At 44.4% G+C, this 16,975-nt stretch overlaps 3 protein-coding genes across 3 annotated transcripts in view; all 3 read left to right on the plus strand.

Moving 5' to 3' along the window:
* The first annotated feature begins 2,068 nt into the window (after positions 1 to 2,068).
* On the plus strand, positions 2,069 to 2,999 carry LOC6545125. Its single transcript, XM_001971035.3, has one exon. It carries the CDS (start codon positions 2,093 to 2,095, stop codon positions 2,807 to 2,809), a length of 717 nt encoding a protein of 238 aa, XP_001971071.1. The 5' UTR covers positions 2,069 to 2,092; the 3' UTR covers positions 2,810 to 2,999.
* Positions 3,000 to 8,441: 5,442 nt separating this feature from the next.
* On the plus strand, positions 8,442 to 11,640 carry LOC6545126 (transcription factor Sp5). Its single transcript, XM_001971036.3, has one exon. It carries the CDS (start codon positions 8,680 to 8,682, stop codon positions 10,093 to 10,095), a length of 1,416 nt encoding a protein of 471 aa, XP_001971072.1. The 5' UTR covers positions 8,442 to 8,679; the 3' UTR covers positions 10,096 to 11,640.
* A 1,700-nt stretch (positions 11,641 to 13,340) lies between these two features.
* The window catches only part of LOC6545127 (glucose transporter type 1), a 68,329-nt gene continuing 64,694 nt past the window's right edge, over positions 13,341 to 16,975 (plus strand). The window contains exons 1-2 of the mRNA XM_015158121.2: positions 13,341 to 13,567; positions 15,018 to 15,188. The gene's annotated coding sequence lies outside the window, so the exon portion shown is untranslated. The remainder of the gene's footprint in view (positions 13,568 to 15,017; positions 15,189 to 16,975) is intronic.

Consider the following 16,975-nt stretch of genomic DNA (forward strand, 5'->3'; position numbering starts at 1 on the left):
ATGTTTCTGGCGCGATTCTCTTAAAATCTGCATTCAAATTTAGAAATTTTTTTTGATTCAACTTTTTTGTTATTTTTTTGATGTGATAATGTTGTAGAAATTCCAAAGTATTAAGAAACGCCCTAGGGCTGAAGTTCTAAACACCATAACTCAACTTATCTTAGTCGGATTTTTTGAAGTGGCATACCTCTAAATGTTTCTGGCGCAATTCTCTTAAAATCTGCATTCAAATTTAAAAATTTTTTTTGATTCAACTTTTTTGTTATTTTTTTGATGGGATAATGTTGTAGAAACTCCAAAGTATTAAGAAATGCCCTAAGGCTGAAGTTCTAAGCTCCATAACTCAACTTATCTTAGTCGGATTTTGAAGTGGCATACCTCTAAATGTTTCTGGCGCGATTCTCTTAAAATCTGCATTCAAATTTAGAAATTTTTTTTGATTCAACTTTTTTGTTATTTTTTTGATGTGATAATGTTGTAGAAATTCCAAAGTATTAAGAAATGCCCTAGGGCTGAAGTTCTAAACACCATAACTCAACTTATCTTAGTCGGATTTTGAAGTGGCATACCTCTAAATGTTTCTGGCGCAATTCTCTTAAAATCTGCATTCAAATTTAGAAATATTTTTTGATTCAACTTTTTTGTAATTTTTTTGATGGGATAATGTTGTAGAAATTCCAAAGTATTAAGAAATGCCCTAGGGATGAAGTTCTAAACTCCATAACTCAACTTATCTTAGTCGGATTTTGAAGTGGCATACCTCTAAATGTTTCTGGCGCAATTCTCTTAAAATCTGCATTCAAATTTCGAAATTTTTTTTGATTCAACTTTTTTGTTATTTTTTTGATGTGATAATGTTGTAGAAATTCCAAAGTATTAAGAAATGCCCTAAGGCTGAAGTTCTAAACTCCATAACTCAACTTATCTTAGTCGGATTTTGAAGTGGCATACCTCTAAATGTTTCTGGCGTAATTCTCTTAAAATCTGCATTCAAATTTAGAAATTTTTTTTGATTCAACTTTTTTGTAATTTTTTTGATGGGATAATGTTGTAGAAATTCCAAAGTATTAAGAAATGCCCTAGGGCTGAAGTTCTAAACTCCATAACTCAACTTATCTTAGTCGGATTTTGAAGTGGCATACCTCTAAATGTTTCTGGCGTAATTCTCTTAAAATCTGCATTCAAATTTAGAAATTTTTTTTGATTCAACTTTTTTGTAATTTTTTTGATGGGATAATGTTGTAGAAATTCCAAAGTATTAAGAAATGCCCTAGGGCTGAAGTTCTAAACTCCATAACTCAACTTATCTTAGTCGGATTTTGAAGTGGCATACCTCTAAATGTTTCTGGCGCAATTCTCTTAAAATCTGCATTAAAATTTTTTGCCACGCCCACATTTTTAAAAACGTAAGTTTTTTTTTCCTTTTCCCGCAATTTCCACCGATATTCCAGAAAATGTTGAAATGTTCCACTAGCTGGGTAACGGCTATATTCTATCTTGTTTTATATTATTCTTGTGTGGGAAGTACTACATGAAATGTAGCCTGACTTGACCGAATTCTTTCAAAGTAAGTCAGCTGCGATTTATGGGCTGTGAAGTCGTCTGCCTTGAATAGTTAGGTATTTGTTAGTTGTTTTTGTGTTACCCTGTTATCTTAAGTACGTGTCCGAAAGTCGGTGAAATATTAAATGAAGTGCTTACTTAAGTCCAATAGAACATGTTTTTATATGCAAATCCGAACGATTTGTTTTGATAGCTTTCTTACGTTTCCAAATTTATGAATAAACATCTTTTCGCAGAACCCTTTCAACAATTTTTTGTCTTCCAGTTGGTCTTGCTAATGAAAATGGTCGCCTGCTATGCAAACCTTAGTGACTAAGGGTTGTAAATAGACCCTTAATCTTGTCAGATCTTCCCGTTTTCCACCTGCGTGGACCACGTCGGATTGTAAAGCAAACTGCCCCCGATAAGAGTCTGCATTCTGGAAGCTAATTCACAAACAGAAAGTCAGATAACGCGGATAGCATTTCGCTATAAAAGTGGCGAGCGAGTAGGCGAAGTCGACTAGTTTTTGAAGTGAGCACAGGTCAGGATGCGGTTTATCGGTAGTGGTTTCATAGCTTTCTGTTGCCTGGTGGCTTTTCCCACTGCCACGCCCGTTCTGTTGGCTCCAATACGGCCATATGGTCAGAATGGAACCCTCGCTCTGCAGAACAACTTTTCCTTGGAGCTGAGGGCAGTGATCCGCCAGATACCGGTTAATAACATCGAGAAGCTGGTGCAGACCTACCTCCTCAACGACATCGAATTCCAGGCTCTGATCAGGGCCATAAACTCCCTACCCGCCTATCGGTTCTATCGGCAGTTGATCAACCAACCAGAAGTGCGACAACTGCAGCAGTGGATCGTGCAGCAGTTGATCCTGTCCGGCGGAGGACCCAAGATCTTCGACTCCCTAGAACTGGAGGTCAAGATCTTCAACAAGTATCCCTACTGGTCGCAGATCGTAAGTGGCATCCAGGGATTCCAGGCGGAGTTCGTCCAGATCTACCCAGTGCAACTGATTCGATCCCTTCTGGAACCCAGCGCCACCCAAACCAGCCCCCTGCTGTCGGAACTCTGGCGTCGTCTGGTGGCCTTGCGACCAGTTTATGAGAGGGTTTTGGCCACTCCTTCCGGCAAGCTCATCACCGCTGAGCTCCAGAGGCTGCGCGTGGATGTGGGTGGTGTGGACGCCCTTATTCGTTATCAGTTCGGTTGGAGCAACGCCACCTTTTCGAGCTACGATTACATGGAATACCTGTACTAGAGATTCCACATGGAACGAAAGAACAAACCATTCTCTTAAGTTATAACAGCGTTGCTTCTATGAGATGTTAATGTGTAAAATGAACAGATATATCATGTTTATTATTATAGGTGAGGTGCAAGATATTTAACCTTACTTAACATAAATCGGTTTAAACTGCATGCCTGAGCGCGTGGAGCATGTAATCCAATTGTTTCAAAGTTAAATTATTAATTTAGTAGAATTTAATATCTTATTTATTATCAATCCCCTATTCCTCTGTCACAAGGCACTGTAAGTCAATCACAGAAGCATTTCCTCATGAATGGCGCATTCAAGACCTGGCAAATACCACCAAATGCGAATATGGGCAGTGCTTTAAGCCAGTGTTCCTGTTCTCCAAACAGACGGAGAAATCTCGTTCCCCCCGGGCAATAACAATAAATATCCGTACTGGCTGCTCAAAGGTCGGCCTCAAAAGCGGCACCCTCGCAATGCGAGGTACGCGTATCCATGGCAATGCCATGATTAAGTAACAGATGAGCCATGTGTCCTGCAATGTGTCCTGGCGAATGGTGTCCTGGCCCTCTGTTTTAATGCCGCCTGCCTGGTGTCCTGCGCCTGTTCGTGGGTCGCACATGCGATTTAATTGAAACAAACCAAACAGGAAGCGTCGCGGGGAGGTGGCCGGAGGTCCTGCGAATGGGGTGCTTTTATAATGAAGTTCCCATTTCGCTCAGTTACTCATTAAAAGTGGAACCGGCATTGGCATTGGCACTGGGATTGGGCTTGGAATGGGGATGGGGATGGGGTTCGGCCCTGGGATTGCGACTGCGAGTGCAGCGGAAACTAGTTAATGTGAGGCCATTGTCAAAAGCAGAAGCGCAAGTCGTGCAATTTTCGCACAGCAGCAGAAGGACACTGAGAGAAAATGGCAGCAGTATTTCATTCCAGCTTGCATATGTAGCTCGCTTTGAAGTTTCTGCTCAATACAGCATAATAATACGTGCACATCCTATTTCACTAACCCTAAAACTATATATCTCAAATAAAAAGTTGACCCATATTCGTGTTGCATAGTCCAAACATTGCATCTGAAAAGTCGCACTATTTCTCGCAGTGGAGCTTCAGCTGGAAGGGGAATCCTGCACAGGATCTTGGCAGGCTTAGGCATAAAACGCGAGGGGTGAACGTTCCTTCTGCGGTGAACGCGTCCAATTGGAATTTTATATGCATAGTCTGATAAGTGAGCCAAGGGGTAAAAATGAAATATTTTATATTTCGCCTAAAACCCTCCCTAGACGCTCATGCACTGTGACTGACATGCGGATATACGAGCGGAGCAGCCCTCCTTCCAATCTGGGTGCATTTGCCACCCCTGAGGGCGCAGCGCTTTAAAAAACCCTATTCGAAATCAGCAACAGCCTCAGACTTGAGCGGTTTCCAAATCGCGCCACGCTTGAGCTCTGCTTTCTAGCGTTTACAGTGAACCATGGACGGGTGAACTCGGCTACTGCAAAATAAGTGGGCTAACAAATGTGTGATGTTTACAAAATTCCTAACATTCTGAGCTGGAAAATCCATAACAAACTCATTTTAAAATCTATCTATCTCCTAGCTGAGTGAACTCAGTACACTTGAGTACCGCAAGAATAGGAATATCCCTAAAATAGCCTTTCATTTGGAACGTAAGGTTATATACATATTTAACAACCAGCGTGCATCATAGCCAGTACCCACTGTGCACCCCTGTCGCACTTTTCGTAGTGGTGCCGCTATGTGGCTCGTGTGTTGTGTTTGGTGTTTGAAAATGCACCTGGCTAAATTTTCGGCTTCGATTGCCAGCCTTTGACTTTTGGGGAGGGAACTGGGAATTGGGAACTGGAAACTGGAAACTGCGATTTCGGATCGAGGACTCTGGTGGTTGCATTGTGATTTGCTTGCCGCACATGCCGCCGTATGAATACACATTCGCTCGAATGTGCAGCGGACCAATTCGCAGCTTGGAATCCTTGGCACAGGACATTAGCGGCGCGGCAAATGAACGTTGGTCGATGGTCGCGTGCCCGGAGCACTTCGACACCCGACTGAATTGTGAATTGTGATTGTTTTTCTCTGTGTTTTGTTGCGAACCCTCGGCGAATTCCCAGTTCTCCGTCCCACTCGCTCTGTGGGTTTCTGTGTCCTGCGGCGCATATTTATTGTGTGTATTTATATTTTTAAGCAGGCTGCACAACTGGAGGAATACGAGCTCGACCATAATTATGCCAGGTTTTCCCGGGGTTAGTCACTTGCGATTTTCCGGGGGAGTTTTGTTTGCTGCTAAGTGGGATTTGCGAGCAAATTCCTTAAGCCCAGTGGATGGACTGTCTTTGAACACACACATGCTGCAATTGGCAATTGGCTTATTGGGAATTCAATTTAAGTTGCTGCTAAATAAAGTTAGTTGGTGAGGCAACCCGTCATCAGCCAGCAGAAATGCAATTATAAATATTCACACCCCTTAAACAAATTGCATCATGCAAATTGCATATGCTTATGGCAGCTAAAAATTATAATTGTTTTTATTCAAATTTGTGCATGACGCACAGCTGAAGGACTATTATTAAAATTCCTATTTCGGGGGAGAATTTTGTGTACTTTTCCAGACTATATCTATGTTTAGCGGGATCGGTCCTTGTACCAAAAACTTCTTGTATGAATATGAATATAAATCGGCTTAAGGGAAGAACAAAATGATAGGATATTGTGGCATCATGTTTTCCATTCACTGTAGATTGGCTCACCAAAACGCCCTAAGCCCTGAGCTCAGTGGGGTATTTACTATTAAACCGCACATGCTGAGCCTGGCTTATTGGCAGCTAAATCTCATGGAGATACTGCGAATTTGGAGCTTTCAATTTTAATACCCAATGGAGTAATGCAAATTGGTAACAGATTTCTCGACTTCCCCGCTGCCAGCCAAAATGAAATGCAATTAAAAACCTTTCGCGCCCTGCAAACCAAATCGCTTTCCTGTTCGAGCGGCAGAAATTGCATGAAATTATGAAAGCGAAAAATTTAATTACAGCTCAGTGGCAATGGCAGTGGCAGTGGCAAGGATTGACAGGACTGAACCCCGAAAAGGCAGCCTCATCGCCACAATGGGCAACATGTGCTACAAGTGGAGTGGATCCTTGAGGAGCTGCCCAAGCAAAAGTGCACGCGGCTTGCAGGCTCAAAAGCTGAAAGGCTAAAAAGCCTTTTGAGACACACACAGCCAGATGCAAACGAGAATGGAAATGAAAGTGCATTATGCCGCATAAACGATGCATTTTCGAACATTAATTATTGCCAAGGAGCCGCCAGAGGGAGCAAGCATCTCGTCCAGGACACGCAGACAGATCCGAGGTGGGGCTGGGCCCTTGAAATTACCATAAAAAGATGCACTTAAGGGTTAGCAATGTACCGAACAACAAACAGAATGCGTACCCCTCATATGGGCGATTTGACGGGGTACGATATCTCCACGGGCTGTCGTGGGTGTTTGTCGAGTGCAAATTTGTGCCAAGAACGCCTTGGAGCGCAGAAATCAGAGCAGTCAAAGCTGGATTTTGAAGGGTACACGCAGAGAAATTCATTTTCCGTTGAGGGGGGCTGGCACAGATTGCATAATCCGGATACAAAACAAAAACGTTTTCTAGAGAATACTATGCATATTTCTGCTGGGAAACTTCTAGAGATTTCATAGCATAATAGAACCACTGATTTTCCCTCTAGAAGCAAGTGCAAAAATCATATTCATAAGAAATAATAAAAGTGCACTCTGATCTGATGGATGATGATAAGCGTAGAGAGGCTTCTAACCAACACGCACTAATCCGTTTCAATAGGCTTGTCTCAGATTAATCAACTTTCGTCCTTTTTGATGGCTTGATTTCCCGTTTCCTGTTTCTCTCACTTTAGTGAATCGCAAATAAGGCGGCATTTGTGACTGACAGCAATAAGTTGGCAAGGCATCACTGCAAGGGGGATGAGGGGAGCACTTTCGCCACCCGGCATGGGGATGGATTTTGATTCCGTGTATCTGCAGGACCTTCGGGATGGCAGTCATCCCGGCCGAAGGACGACAGGACCTTCTGAACAATGCTCGCGTGGCTGGCGCACTTCTGAGACTTTTGTTGCCTTCTCCGCCGATTCAGTCGATCCGAAGTTTGTGCCAGGATTTGGCCTCGGATGCGTGCGCTATTTTAATTCTAAGCTGCATGGCAAACATCGATTCCCCTGGCAAAAAGGCCACCCTGCTGCGGCAGGATCGCCTTGGGAATACTCTCTGCACTTTCGCCCGTGCACTGCGAGAAAGTCAGCACGAGAAGCACATTGTTTTGATTAAAAAATCTATATTATATACCTTCTAGCAGAGTTAAAACTTGAATTCTTATTCAACGCTAAAATATAAGTAAAAATCTAAGATTACCCATACAATTTGGGGGTATTTTCTTCAAGTGCTCAGATTGTCAGCCCGTTTTGGGGTGGCAATCGTTGCCATGCACGTGCCTACCGTAATACAAGAACAACAACAATGGCGGCGTGTTCAACATAATATGCCATATTTTCCAGGAGCGGAGAGTCCTGCGAATCCAGCGACGAAAGCCCTCGACGGGAATCGAAAGTGCATTCCTTTCATGGCAACCACTGTCGACTCAGTCGGCTCAGTCGGCTTCGCATTTCGATTACATTAATGCAAAGCACTCACACGGACGAGTGTCCAGGATACTCGCACACAGACACAGCCTCGGAAGCGCAGACACAGCTACAAGGATACGGAGTTACGGGGATACGGGGATACGGAGATACGGGGATACAAGGCTACAAGCGATTGTGCGCCGTGCTCCGCGGTGGTGAAGTTCGAAGTTCGAACCCAAGTTGTGTCTGCTAGTCTGCTAGTCTGTTACCTACCCCACCAAAAGCGAACTTGACGAGCTTAGTCGTCTGAGGCTGATAAATGCAGTGCCGCTGGGTACACCTCGAGAAATTATTAAATACTATAATATTTGTGAAATATGTAAGACAGATAGTAGGGAGGATACCTCTAGGTGGATGTCTTACTTGTTACATTGTTTACCTTTACAACCATCTTGCTGGCAATGGAGAACAGCTGCTTTGCACCAAATGGCAAGAAGGAAACAATTCACCTTTTGGCCCAAGGATCTATTCCCCGATCTATTGAGCACTCCTTGCCGCTGACCTTATGGTTACATGCTCAATTAACGACTTCATGGGTGTCAGCTGTTTTTGGCAAAAACGAGGACAATGTGCTGCTCAGATTTCCGCTGAATACACAAACGTACGTTCGCCTAGGAAGGTGCTGCGATTTTGGTGCGTGGCAACAACAGCTGTCGCACATTGATTTCTCCGAGTGCATTGTCCTGGCCGCAAAGCGGATGAGTGTGTGTGTGTGTGTGTGCGTAGGACTTTCACTCCGCGTGTATGTGTGTGTGGAAAAAAGGGTGACTAATGTGTGTGTGATTGCTAACAAAAGATTCCGGCTTTTGCGGCTCTGCCGGCGTCGAAAAAGGACAACGACTTCGACCGAAAAGGGGGTTGAAATGAATTTCCAGGACGCCGGCACAAACAATGATTTCGAGTTTCGGTTTCGCTTTCCTTTGGCCTGTGGTACACATAAATAGCCGCCACCGAGTCCACCGAACGTCATTCGCAGCACAAACGTCGAGCCGACTGGAGGTCTTCTGCATAGAGTCCTAGTCCGCGAGGATCAGCGTTATCAGTTTGTTGTTAAGTTTGCTTAGTTCCCGTTCTACGTTCTACGTTTCCCGTTCTACGTTCCCCCGTTCTACTCCGTTTTCGTTTTGCCAAGTTGAAGTTTTAAGTTTGAAAGTCCCATCGATGCCATGGCCCAGATACAGACACCGGTACCGATTCCAGCCCCCTCGGAGCCCACCGAAAAGCTCAGCCACCCGCACAGCATCGGCATCCAGTTGCAGCACAAGGGCATGCCCCATGGCCTCGGCCTGCTGACCACCGTGGCCTCGCTGCCCCCCAAGTACCGCAGTCGTTACCTGAACCTGAAAACCAGGTGCGAAATACCGCTGGATCTAACGCTGAAGCTGCCCTCACCACTGCCCAGCAGCGATGTGCCCATGGCGGCCACATTCGCGGAGGTCTACAGCGAGAGTACGGCTGCTAGTTGCAACGAAGTGCAGGTGGCGGTGTCCAAGGTGGAGGAGCTGCCGGTGAAACCGCCAACGCCACCGCAGAGTCCAGCAGGGAAGCGCAAATTGAGCCGGGAGAGCGATGACGACGAGCAGCCGGCTAAAATGTCCAAAAGGGAGGTCGTGCCGGTAGTGGAAACAGTAGAAGCCACACCGGCGAAGCCCGTCAAAGTGGCAGATTCAGCACCTAAAACCAACAAGGCCTCCACTTCGTCGGGGAAGCCCTCCCGCAACAAAGCCACCCGCAAGCTGAAGTTCGATGAGGAGACCAGTTCCCCCGTCTCGGGCACCATCATCCGACCGCTGGAGGACATCACCGATGGATCGATGCAGTACAGCAACGGCGACATTGACCCCAAGTACAACATAGTGGAGATCACGGAGGAGACCAAGGCGGAATTGGCCGCCATCAAGAACGTGATTGGGGACTATGTCTGCCGCCTGTGCAAGATCAAGTTCGAGGACGCCTTCGGCCTGGCCCGGCACAGGTGTGCCTGCATCGTCCTGCTGGAGTACCGGTGTCCCGAGTGCGGCAAGCAGTTCAATTGTCCTGCCAACTTGGCCTCTCATCGCCGGTGGCACAAGCCGAGAAAGGAGGCGTCCAAAAAGGAGAATCGCAATACCACCAACCAGCCGGAGAAGCAGCAGCAGCAGGTGGAGAAGAAGTCGGAGGAGGAACTGGCCTTCGATTGCCAGGAGTGCGGCAAGAAGTTCAAGAGGGCCGCCTACCTGAGAAAGCACCAACTGACCCATCAGAAGAAGGAAAAGCCTGTGGAGAAGCAGTTGGAAATGAAGCCCACCACCACAACCATCACGGGCAGTTTTCACTTCAACCAGGCGGTGTCCACCTCCTCCTCCGCCAGCAGTTCCCACTCCGATGAGGGCGTCTACGTGGTGGGGTCCAATGCCAAGGAGAACTACGACTATGACAACGACTACCTCTCGGACTCCAGCTCCTCCGCCTCGTCTGCGGGATACGGTCGTCTCCAGATTGTGGAACATGGCCTCACGGAGGAGGAGAGCATTGCTGCCGCGGCTCTGACCAACTTGAGGAACTGCGCCTCCGTCATCCAGCACACCACCATGGCCCACTGAAATCGAGTGAGATTTATTTTTAATGTTAAGTTTAGTTACTAGTTGAACACCAAACCCGATGCAGCTGAAACAGACCAAAGAATTAGTTATATTCAAGGGAAAATTGGGTTTCCAATTTCGTATTCTTAGTTAGCTATAAAGTTTAGTTCTTAAACCGATTCAGTTTCGTTCGCAAAATGAGTTCAATTCTAGTCAGACTCTAGTTTGTATCCGTACTTCGGGCCACATTCCACAGGCAATTTAGTTGTAACCTTATTTCTAGTCAGTGAAACCAAAGAATCTTGGCACTAGTCAGCTTCAATACGATCTCGAAATGGGTGTCTCTTGTGTACCAGGACGGCATTTCTAACAATCTCTAGATTTAGATAGCTTAGGAACTTTTGGGAGTGCAATGAACCTAAAACGAAAGCCAAAGAAACCAACCAAAGATTTATAGCTAGTATATATATACTCTTCGTTCTACTCTTTGCTCCTACATCATCCATTCATCCTACATACTCTTTGCTCCTACATCATCCATTCCCTATACATGCTAAATCATAATCATCCTTCATTCTTCCTACTACTAATCATCTTATAACTTTCCATACTTCATTTCCTCATGACTCATCCTTATCATCCTTGCCTTTTTCGCAAATCATTTTCCACCCAAAACTTAACCCTTTCCAACATTCTCAAATTGGAAATTTCTCATCATTCTAGTCACAAGTTCTTGCATTCCTTCTAGTCACTTAGGGTAAATAATCTCTATAAGTCAGCTTCAGTTCGGTCTTACTAAGTTTGTACAAACATATATCGTTCTTCAATTTCGGATACAGCTTTAGTCCTATTCAGGTTATATACCGAAACCAAAATTCAGGCAAAATTGTGCAGTAATAGTTTTTAAGTTCGATTCAAACCAAACAGCAAACCAAATCCTAGTTTAAAGCAAAACCAAGCCCAGTGTTGGTCAACCAAAGTCGAGTGTGAGCTCTAGTCATTTTAGCCACCTAAGAAACCAGGGAATCAGCTTGTTCTCAGTTTAGTTAAGTTCAGTTAGTTTAGTTAGGCATAGAAACGGACATTGGACCAGCGTCTCACTACCAGTCAAAGTATTGAACAGTACAACCTAGCTATAAGGGCCCCAGGCTTCAGAACCGGCGGTTGTGTACTTAAAGCAATAAAATAAGTAATCCCCGATCTTGGGACAATATCACAGCGCTATTGTTCCTTAGCATCTGTTTGTGTAAATTGGTTGTAACCGCAGAGTACAACGAAAAGGGAAACTTTCGCTCAATCTAGCAATTAAGTATCTCTAAGCTATATCATATGGAACCATATCGGTTGAGATTTTGTGATACTACATTCTAAGCTTCAAGTTTACAAGAGAATCGTTGTGCTCATTTGTGCATTAACAATAAGCTAAGAGGAAACAGATCTTTGAACCAATTATTTTTATACGTAATACGAGTATACATCATGTATTTTTATACGAAAACAAACATTTGAGTATAAGATGTAATCGACATATATTTATCAGAAACCAATATATTTTTATACAAAACCAAATTTTGGAAAACCCATAAAAATTGTAAATTATAAAAGCTCTTGAATAAAAACGCAAAACTGAAAATGGAAACTTCTTGTTCTTCGGGTTGTCAGGCAAAACAAACCCCCAATGATTGCTTTATAATTGTGGCGAGGTGCTCATATATCATCTATACGGGGGTTGCAAGACTGGTAAACAATAATGATGAGTGTTCCTTGGGTGCTTTCTCATAATCATGCCCAAATAACGCCGAACTGCAGTAATGAAATGCCATTAAGGGCCATTGACATGGTCCATCGATCTGGGACCGACTAAAACAAATACCAAAACACACTAACTGCCAAGGCGGAAAAGCGGAAGTGGACTAGAATATCGAATCGGACAGATGCACTTGGGCACTGGGCACAGGACGAGGAAACTTGATGACTATGGGGTGGAATCCCAGGGTGTTTTCAACTAAGTTTCTGTCTCTGGTCCATGGTGTAACTCTAAACGGGCCAAACTAATGATGCCCTCGACGGAAACGCGTAAAAAATGTTTAATCAAATACAAATGCATGACAGCACGGAAAAAAGCCGAACAGGATATGCCAGGATATGCTAGGATATGCCGGGATAGTACGGGATGCGAGGGTGCAGCGGAATAAAACTAAAGGATGCGGGGGTGGCAGTTGCGTGCGCGGTGTGAATCAATTTAAAGCGTCGCAAGATGTGGATGTCCCTCCCCTCCCCACCCCTCGCACATCGAAAATTGTGTAAAATCATGCCGCAAAACTACCCTGTCGCTGTTTTGAAGGGGGTGATGCAGCAGCCGTAAGTCACCAACATCTGTGTCGCCGGCCTGTAGCAAACAAAAAACATAAAACACTAATAAAACGATCTCGGAAACCGATACGTTTTGCAGTTTGCACCTTGGCACGGGGCATTCCTGCACTGTGGTACCCGCATTAGGTGGCTGGATGTCCAACAAGTTCCCATTTCTGCGGGTCAAAGGCAGCTGCTCGCAGGATCTTAGTGCCTTTTAGATCCTCTGGGCTCTTATCCTGCTGCTCTGCTAATTTGCACCTTGAGAGGCCGTTTGGAAATCCGTTTGGGACTACCTTATGCAGGTCCTTTGTTCGCGAAAGTGCCATGTGTTCTAATGGCACTCCTGCAAGGAGTTGACAGATTGATGAGCCCGATTGGGCCGATTTGAAGTGCCGACCACTCGAGTAATCCATTTGATTACCATCATCATTGGCAGACCACTTAGAGTTGCCCGCCCAAGGGGTTTTTCAATATGCAAATTGCGATTATACATGTAGCTGCTGCAGTTGTAGGATTTGAAAGGATATCTTCGTACTAACATGCTGGCTCATTATTTTCGATCTTTGAAACCCATTTGATCAAGGCTCTTAAATCATTTACAAAAATCAAACAGATTAGTAACTCCTTTAAGGGTATGCTTTCAGAGTTAGATAGGTTAGGTCTATGCATAACTTATCTGTCTTCTGAAACTTCTTCATTTACTTCAATAAAACTAATATGTGGGAAGGTTTAAAAAGTGTTACGCTGCTTATAGGACTTCGAAAGCTTCCAAAGCTGATGGCAAAAGCGCCCCATGCAACACTGCGATATCGCAGGTCCTGGCAGCAATCGAAATGCAACCCGGCGTTAAGTTGGCAGCTCCGACTGTCCGCGGAAATAACGGTTATCGGGAAATTTTCTCCGGCGGAGAGACGCCTGCATAGAGAAGGACTCGGAGTGCCGAGATGGAGTCTCAGCCGGAATCGCACACCTGACATTCATGTTGTGGCCATTCTGGCAGTCAGACGTGTGGATCGCAAGTCCGGAAAACCAAGAGCCGAAGCCCAAGTGCAAGGTGGAGGAAAGGTCTCAAGCAGATTCGCTGTCCGTGAACGGTTTACGGTTGCGGTTTACGGGTCGCGTCTCCGAACTTTATCCGGTAAATAGATAGTGACTTGAAATAGTGGCCAGCGAGTCGAGATGAGGTGTTAGTTTCTATGAAAATTGCACAGAGAAGCACAGAGAAAACTGTGCGTTCAAAGTCGCAGCATGTGCTATGGCCCCAGGGGGTGGTGACTGGGTGGGTGGTTCTGGATGGGGATGTCCTGTTAAAGAGAGCAGCTCGACTTATTGATTGAGCTTTCCACGCTCGCTCTCTGTGCCAAAAATACGGGTACTTTTGGTTGGGGAGCGCGGAAAAGCTTTTGTCCGTTTTCCCGCTGCCACTGCTGCTTGCCTTGGGTGAATTTTTCAGCAATTTTCATTTTCAGTTTTTCTCCCGACTGTTTTAGGGCGGTTCCGCAAGTAGCAGCGAATCCTGCGATTTAGGCACACTCAACTCGAACGCGTATGAAAATTGCCTTTGCCCCAAGGAAATTAAAACACAAGCTCAACCAAAATTAAATGTATTAAGCAAACATTTGCCGCAAAGAACTGGAAATTAATGTGGAAAATGAAAGTTGAGAGGCACGCAGGATAATATATGAAAATATTATGACAAAAAGTGTTGTTATTGTTTGAGTGTGTGGCCTGCTTTTAAACGCGTGCGTGTGCTTTTGTGTGTCTGCGTGACTCCTTTGTGTTTGTAAAATTCAATAAAATGCAAAGGATTGCAATTGCCAAAATGGCAAATTACAACAAAACGCGCACATACACATGGAAATTTGTCAGAACAGAAATTTGGGCAGTGTGTGCGCGTAGTTTTGATTTTCTCTGCGGGCTCTGTGGCTTACTCTCTGTCTGTATTGGTTTGTGTATGTGTGTGTGCGGCTCTCAGAGTACTCTGTGTGTGTGTGTATGGTTGTATCTGTGTGAATGTCCTTCGCTGCTTACGTACGCAGACTGAGTGACTCGATTGAGGCGGCTGCCTGAATGGCTGGCAGGTCCTGTGCTCCTTTTTCCTTTGTGAAATGAATGCGTATTCAATGAGCAATGAAATCCGTGACACGTTCGCGCCTTCGCTCTCTATCTCTCTCTTCCCCATTTTCCGCAGCACTCTCCGTGCATTTTCCATTTAATTTATTTTTTATTGCTCTGGCCCGCCTTTGTTCTTGCCCAATATCCGTTTTAAATAAAAGCGACATTAACACCATAACCTTCTGACATTTATCTGTCTTCTGTCTCTCGGTCTTAAATGCTCACCCAGACATGGTCGCAAGTGCCGCAGAGCAGAGAGAAGCTTGCCACATGTGCGTCCTTTTGTCCCTTGTGCTGCCCTGAACATTCCTTTGGCCCATTCACTTGCAAAATCCCGCATACCCACTGTGTTAATTTGAGCTCGAAAGTTAGCCCATTAATTGGCTGGCAAGAATTACTCCACTGTTCGCTTGAGTGAGCCGCCATACTCGTAATATTAATAAATTCCTCAACAATAACTATGCCAAATGCAGTTCGTTCTAAAGCAAACTAAACTAAGCTCAACTAATTCAAAACTAAACCAAGCCAGAGACCAAACAAAATAGAGAAAAACTTGTTGAAGTACTTGATTGATGTGTGTGCCCAATTGGCTGCCGAATCGAGCGAGCTAAACCGAGAAGGAGTCTCCGCAGCCAGGAAAAAAGGTGAGTCAACCGACTGTCTGTTTATATTGAGATTGGGGAAAGCTGCGGGAAAACTAGCTGGGAAAATAGCTGGCGTTTTCTGCTCTAAGTCAGGAGTGCATCAAAGTAGTTAGTCGTCCAGACGTCAAGAAGAAAAAACTCTATGATTTCTTTGCATTTCGGTTTTGTTCACTTATAAACAACATTTATTGGCATACAAATTGTTATGCAAAGATTATGTTGAGTTGAGATACAACCGTATTTGAAAGAAGTTTTTATATAATAACATAATTTTTCTTAGTTACTTCCTAACTTTACTTTAGCCTGTTATATTTTTGATTCATGACCTGTTTACTTGCGTTTTTGAAGTCCTTTTTATCACTTATTCAAAGAGCACGGGAGCTGATTCAGAAGTTCTCTAAATGAAACCACATATAGAAATAAATATAGACCTCATTTCAGCAGCCCCTGAAAGCCAAACACAAGAATTAATTACTCACTTTCCAGGACCATCACTGTGGACCGAAAATCAACCCGAATTTGGGTCTCCGTTCGGTTTTCAATCAGCAATCAGCGAGAATAAAAAGTTGTGAGCTTTCTGCCCCTTCCCCAGCCAAAATGTCCATTTGCGGATTAGGCATCCTCGCCAGCAACTGTATCCTTTATAAACAGCCGCTGGTCCTGCGAAAAGGGTTTTCCGAAGCATGTAGCATAATTTGAAGAGCACACACTTTCGATGGCCGAAAATATTGTTTGGCGTTTCACAAAAAAGTCTATTAATAAAAATAAGCAAAAATCACTGGGCGTCTGAAATTGACCCAAAGTAAGAAAAGCCAGCGAGCAATTTTCTTAGCCAGCCAGCAAACTTCAACTTGGCGAATCAACTTGGCCAAGAACAATTTTTTTTTGCCTGCCCCAGTGCGTTTACTTAAGCAATCAACTCGACCTCAAACACACACTCACTTCGTCCTGTTTATACATATATTTTTTCGTTATATTATAACAACTAAAGGAGGCCGCAAAGTTTGTGTGCACACAGAAAAAAAGCAGGGGAAAATCGGGAAAAACCCTTTGCCATCGAAGCGAATTTGGAGCAGAAATCGCAGTGCATATGGGGCTACCGCCCTGACATCTTCGCATGTGTGTGTGTGCGTTGCTGTTTGTTTGTGTGCGGCAGACAAATAAAACATTTGCGCGCAGGCAAAGTTTGTTTAGTTTTTCAATTCCTTCTTTCGGTTTCGAAAATGGAATCAGCATCGGAAACTGAATCTGGATCCAGCGAAACATTTACACGCGTGCATAACAAAGAACGTGCAAATTCTCACGTCAACACACACATAAAGCAAATCGCAAACACACACAGGCACGGCCAACGCACACACGCACACATGCACGCACGGGCAATGTCAACATGTGTAGCACACTTTTTGGGGCCTGGCATTATTTGCACCTTTCGCCTCCGTTGTTATCCGCCGCTCTTCGCTATCCTTTGCCATCCTTTTTTCTTACCTTCCGCTCTCTCCTTTTCGGGGGTTTCCCAGAAACATCAAAGCTCCATTCTGCACCGCAAAAAACTATAAAAATATAATGGATAAGTCAGCCATTTCGTTTAATGCAAATACATTTTTACAGATTTATCTATTTGAAATATTTTGTTGGCTAATCTTACTTTTGTGTGCAACTGGCAAAGTATTTCATATTTTCTCTCGGTGCATGACTCCCTTTTGTTGTTATTTAGTGCCTTCGTTGTGGACTTTTATGCCCTTGCTGTTGCCCAGCCCCCGCTTTATTTGGCTGTGTGTTCGTTT

The sequence above is a fragment of the Drosophila erecta genome, unplaced genomic scaffold (assembly GCF_003286155.1).
Source record: "Drosophila erecta strain 14021-0224.00,06,07 unplaced genomic scaffold, DereRS2 tig00000021-arrow-pilon, whole genome shotgun sequence".
Classification (NCBI taxonomy): domain Eukaryota; kingdom Metazoa; phylum Arthropoda; class Insecta; order Diptera; family Drosophilidae; genus Drosophila; species Drosophila erecta.